This window comes from Glycine soja, chromosome 7 (genome assembly GCF_004193775.1).
Source record: "Glycine soja cultivar W05 chromosome 7, ASM419377v2, whole genome shotgun sequence".
NCBI classification, from domain to species: domain Eukaryota; kingdom Viridiplantae; phylum Streptophyta; class Magnoliopsida; order Fabales; family Fabaceae; genus Glycine; species Glycine soja.
This window is the reverse complement of record NC_041008.1, coordinates 9198251-9204250: the sequence shown is the minus strand read 5'-3', so window position 1 is coordinate 9204250 and position 6000 is coordinate 9198251. Positions and strand designations below refer to the sequence as shown.

The following is a 6000-nucleotide window of genomic DNA, read 5'->3' as shown; positions in this document are numbered from 1 at the left end:
GAGTTAGATGCATGTTATAAGTGATTAATGTGATATCCGAGTTTACATATTATTCGATATTGATCTTTAAGGAAAATGATTTTTTATCAGATTTTATTTATTTTTCAGATAGTTACCAATCTTTTTCTCCTGTGAATCAATGTTAAAACAAAAGAATTACATGTATTGTAAATTTAGTATAAATTTTCTTAGACAAAGATGTGACGAATAAAAAGACTTTTTATATTTTAATTATTATTTTTCGTTTTTCATCATATTAATTATTTCATGTAACTTTTAATTGTAAAAATCTATATAAATTGATTTTATGAAAACAATTAAGAAAAAATTATAAGACACTGACACCTGACAGAAAGTTGTATAAATACAAAATACATGCATAGAACTAAATATAAGTATTCTTAAAAACAAACTCTTTGGTGTGAGAAGAGTGGTGTGATGGCGCAGAGAGCTCAACCAGTATTGGCCACAGATGTTTTCCAAATGGGAAACATCCAATGGAAGCAATTCAATGTTGATACATCCAGTGCTTCCTTCTCACCTCCAAAACCATTGCTAATTTTTACACCAACTGTTCCTGGCGCATACCCTGTAATATTGTTCGTCCATGGCTTTTTCATTCGCAATTTCTACTACTCAAAGCTCCTAGCCCACATAGTCTCACATGGATTCATAATCGTTGCTCCTCAACTGGTATATTATACTTTGAATACTTTCTAACTTTTTTTTACTTCAAAATACATTATTCACGCACCATTAAAATTTGTATACTATTTTGTTTTTTTTTTCTTGTGAATATATAATTTTGGTTAATAACATATAATACCGAAATAAAATACAGATTCTTTTTACGCACTACCTTTATTGTTTACCTCAATTACAAACAACGCGTGACAAATTGTATGAAAAATAAATGCTACATATGTGAAACCTTTCTCAATTAATTCTTGTTGCAGATGTGAGGAGATGAATATCCTACAAGTATTTCTATAAATACTCAGTCTCCTCTAATGAGTTTTCAAAATCACTTAAACTTTATTGAAATTAGTACTTAGTATTAATTACCTGCTTTTATATATATATATATATATATATATATATATTATCAACTAATATCTGTGATATCATTAAATAATTTCTTTATAGAGTACATTATTAAATAATGGATCTTACTAATTATTTTGCTTAGTACATTAGTTAAATAACTAAAATAAAAAATATTTATTATTAAATCATAAAAAATGTAAACAATATTATGTATAATATAATTTTTATTTTACAAGAAAAATATTTCTACTTTAAATTTCTTAATCAATATCCTTAAAGCAGTTATTAATATTTATCTTAAATAATTTAATTGATATGAAATTGTGAGAAATAAATTGAGCTAAAAAAATGTTTTTAATATATTCCTTTCTGGGTTCTCTAACCTGACTTTTGTCTTCCCAATATTGTAGTTTTCCAATGGGCTTCCTATGTATGGACCCACTGAAGTGGAATATGCAGGAAAAGTTGCGGATTGGATAGCTGAGGAGCTTCAACATTTGCTTCCAGAGAACGTTGAAGCCAATTTGGACAAACTGGTTCTATCAGGTCACAGTAGGGGTGGGAAAACTGTATTTGCTGTGGCTCTTGGTCATGCAAAAACTAATCTCAAGTTTTCAGCACTTGTAGGCATAGACCCTGTGGCTGGCACATCTAAATATTGTAGAACACGTCCTCATATTCTCACTGGCAAGCCACGGTCCTTTGATTTGAAAATGCCAGTTGAAGTAATTGGCACTGGATTGGGCCCAGAGAAGCTTAATTGTTGTACTCCACCGTGTGCTCCTGATGGGGTGAACTATAAGGAGTTCTTCAACGAGTGCAAACCCCCTTGTGCTAAATTTGTTGTAGCAAAGTATGGTCACATGGACATGTTGAATGATGACACACCAGGGCTAATTGGGACATTGGTGTCAAAGTGTATGTGTAAGAATGGGACGACGGGTCCTAGGGACTTGATGAGAAGGACCACTGGAGGGTTGGTTGTGTCCTTCTTGAGGGCACAATTGAATGACCTATGGAAGGATTTTGATGCTATTTTAAAGGACCCTAATCTTGCTCCCACTGAAGTCGATGGTGTAGACTACATACCAGCATGAATTGATCAACACTCAACGTTCTTTTGCGCTTTTATTTCCCTGAAAGGCCTATAAATGTCTTTCGAAATAATCGTCTATGGTTATTTATGTATTCTCGCTATCCTGTCATAGTATAAGAAAAAAAAAATTAAAATATTATCGTTTTAATTTTTTAATGTAATTAATTTTTTTCACTTATATTTATATCTATTAATAATAAGAATTATCTCATATACATTTTTATTTGACCGATTTTGCCTCTAAATAATTAGCAAAATACCAATTATTCTCCTTGCCCTCAACTGCTCATGTAACCCACTTTTAGTCTCTCACAACCACATGTTGTTAAACAAAACTACAACAGGGGACAACACTTATGTAACCAGCCACAAAAGAGAAAAAGAAAATCTATACCATTACCTAACTGACACTTTCAAATCATGTTCACATAATTAATTCATTGGTTCTCTTTTACTTTTATTAATTAATAATTTCTCATCGGTCTCTCTTTCCTGAAACTTCTCATTTTTAATCGTGTTCATATTTCCCTCATAAAAACAAGATAACTAAATCAGTTTTTATTCAACCTACTCCACGATTCCCTTTTGTATTCAACGTTCATGCATTTTATCTTCCTCTATATTTTAATTTTTAACTTCTCATTCCTCTCTTTTTGCCGGAACTTTTTACCCGAGATTCCTCAATCTGTGTGAAGACGCCTGATTTTGAATGAGTTGTTTTTTTTAATTGTGAATTTATAGACGTTTTGTTTTGTTTTTTATATTTTGATTTTTAATGTTTGTGATGGTGATGATTGTGTTATTGTATTATTGATTTTGCATGTTTTTCAGGTTGATTGGTTAAAAAGTTTTTGTTGGATATGCGGCCTTTCTTGCACACAGTATTTTTCCAATCCATGTTCTTCAGGTTGATTGGTTAGTTTTTATTTCTTATTTTGATGTCTCATTAAAATCCAAAAGCCATAATGGTTATTTCATGCATAGTGGTAGAATTATCTTTTATTTATTTTTTCTTTTTAATCATTATCCTTTATCGGTTACATAGGTACTATCTCAACTATTATTAAAACAAAATTGTCTCACCACTTTCTTCAAGTTAATTTCTTCCTCTTAGAATTTCATCATTTTTTTGCCTGTACAAATGGATTAGTTTTGAATGATTGAATTAATGTTGATCGTTTGGAGCTTCAACAAAAAGAAAAAGCTGTAGAGAAATAGCGAAGTAATAAGGTCGGCAAGGAAAAAAAAAACCTCTTGCATTTAATTTATACACTTTTTCACATATTTTAGTTGTTTCTTCTTTTTTTCTTATTCTCATTCTTCTTCGTGTTTTTTTAGACTTTTTAATTATATTTCAAAATTGAGTAGTCATTCTTAACCCTCGAATAAATGGTTGTTTTTTCAGTGTTACCCGATTCTTGATAACAGAGGCAACAGTTGCTTTTTGAAACTTGAAAAAAGAAGAAGAAAGAAACAAAATTTGAGAGAGAAAATACAGAAGCAACAATGTCGGCAAAGAGAAAAAATCTGATGCACTTTATAGATTCTTTTACACATTTTCTTTTCACCTATTTTTCATTGGCAAATAACAAAAAAAGTTACAATTTATAGGAAGTTTTACAAGATGCAATGAAATTGTTTTTGCTAGTCCACATGTTTCTTCTACCACCATACATTGGATACTCTTCCGCATCTCCCTATGCATTAACATCTTCATCGTTATAAAGTGCATATAATTGTACTCTCTGATCCCATTCAACTGCTATATGAATACTGAATTTGTCTATTGTTGTTGTTTGCAACCCAACTTCACCCTCAACATCATTTGCAGACTTGAACATGTTTTACATCTCAGCTATATGTAAGTAAGAAATTCTCTAAGCCCTTCACCTCTGCAACTTGCTTCAATACTGTTTTATATTTTCCAAGTTCAACCATTCATTTAATAAAAATTTGCTACTTTTTTATTTTTGTTTTTAATTCATAATCCAAAATTAGACCAATAAAAGTTCCTAAACTTTTTCTCCATTATCAAAGAGTCTTTATCGTTAAGTAGCTTATGACATTACAATAATATTATGTAATAGTATAATGACTTATTACATTATTAAAAAATTTGATGGCTAATCACATGTAGTTTCTCTAATAAGATTTTATTTCCTTATCAACTATCATAAACCTTGTGTCTGTCGTTGTTGAATGCAGAGCTAACCAAATAAATTTGCAGGAAAAGCTTAGAAAGAAAAAGGGAAGTAATGAATGGAGTTCTATGTATTGAAAGATTAATTCTCAAAAGTTATATCTTGATTTGTACAGATGGTTATATATACACATATACAGCAACTAACTTCCAACTAACTATTAGTTTCAACCAACTAAACTAACTTCTAACTAACTAACAACTAAACTAACTTAACTTCCAACTAACTAACTAACACTAAGAGCCCCCTCAAACTAGGAGTGGATATCAGACATCCCTAGTTTGGAATTCAGAAATTTAAAAGCACCAGGCATTAGAGCTTTAGTGTAAACATCAACTAATTGATTTGTAGAAGGAATGGGAAGCAACTTCACAAGACCCCTTAACATCTTCTCTTGAACTATGTGGCAGTCAATCTCAATATGCTTTGTTCTTTCATGAAATACTGGATTCGAAGCTATGTGATTCACCTTCTGATGAGCTTCTAGATATAGTGGCTTGTTTCTTGGATTTCCATGAAATCAGTGAGTCACCAATGTACATAGCATAACCAGTGATAGACCTTCTTGTGTTAATGCAACCAACCAAGTCAGAATCACTAAACCCTTTTAAATGTATTTTACTTGCAGCAGAAAGGACAATCCCTGCTCTGGGATCCCTTGATATACCTAAGAATTCGAACAGCCGTTGAGGCCTTGTATTGGTCAAGTAGATCAACCTTCCAATTAACCTTCTAATAGAGGAAGCATCTTCCAATGAAAGAAGAGTCCTTGATTGTTGATGCAGCTTAGTAGCATAATCTGATGGAGTAGATACTGGTTTAGATCCAAGCATACCAGCATCACTAAGAATGTCTAAGGCATACTTCCTTTGACAAAGATTGATACCAGTAGGTTTTCTGGCTACTTCAAAACCTAAGAAGTATCTCAAGTCACCTAAATCTTTTATCTTAAAAGCATTGTCCAGCAACTGTGTAATAGCTTGTATTTCAATCAAATCATTTCCTGACAAAACAATATCATCCACATAAACTAATAGAGCAATGACAGTATTGAATCCATGCTTGAGAAACAAAGAATGATATGAAGCACATTGCTTGTACCCATGAGAGATTAAAAAGGAAGAGAGTCTGGCATACCACTGCCTGCTGGCTTGTTTCAGTTCATATAGGGACCTTTGCAACTTACAAACTTGCCCATGCTTGGCTACTTGCATACCTTGAGGAAGTACCATGTACACCTATTCATTTAAATCACCATGCAAGAAAGCATTATTCACATCTAATTGCTTGAGATACCCTTTATTGATAGCAGCTAAGGCCAATAGAAATCTCATTCTGGTTAGCTTGGCAACTGGAGAAAAGGTGTCTAGGTAATCTTGCCCTTCCACTTGAATGTAGCCCTTGGCCACTAACCTGGCCTTATGTCTCTCCACTGACCCATCTGATATGTGCTTGATCTTATACACCCACTTACAACCAATAACATTCTTATGTTGAGGCATATCAATTAAAATCCAAGTATCATTAAGTTCTAAAGCCTTAATCTTTGCATTCATTTCCTCTACCTAGATAGGATCCTTAGAAGCTTCATTATATGACCGAGGTTCAAGACTTTGTGAAATGGATAAAACAATATTGTGATAAGAAAGAGACAAT

General features: G+C 32.2%; 2 protein-coding genes across 2 annotated transcripts; one reads left to right on the top strand and one right to left on the bottom strand.

The window, feature by feature from the left end:
- Positions 1 to 387: 387 nt before the first annotated feature.
- On the top strand, positions 388 to 2321 carry LOC114418804 (chlorophyllase-1-like). Its single transcript, XM_028384319.1, has 2 exons — positions 388 to 693; positions 1458 to 2321. Exons 1-2 carry the CDS (start codon positions 439 to 441, stop codon positions 2142 to 2144), a joined length of 942 nt encoding a protein of 313 aa, XP_028240120.1. The 5' UTR covers positions 388 to 438; the 3' UTR covers positions 2145 to 2321.
- Positions 2322 to 5582: 3261 nt separating this feature from the next.
- Positions 5583 to 5900, bottom strand: LOC114420012 (uncharacterized mitochondrial protein AtMg00820-like). The gene has a single exon (XM_028385850.1). The coding sequence runs from the start codon at positions 5898 to 5900 to the stop codon at positions 5583 to 5585; it is 318 nt and encodes a 105-aa protein (XP_028241651.1).
- Between the last annotated feature and the right edge of the window lie 100 nt (positions 5901 to 6000).

Bases quoted from the DNA above. Each gene is read 5' to 3' on its own strand.
- LOC114418804 (XM_028384319.1), top strand. From the start codon at position 439: ATGGCGCAGAGAGCTCAACCAGTATTGGCCACAGATGTTTTCCAAATG. The intron at 694-1,457 runs GTATATTATACT...CCAATATTGTAG, and splicing joins TAATCGTTGCTCCTCAACTG to TTTTCCAATGGGCTTCCTAT.
- LOC114420012 (XM_028385850.1), bottom strand. From the start codon at position 5,900: ATGAATGCAAAGATTAAGGCTTTAGAACTTAATGATACTTGGATTTTA.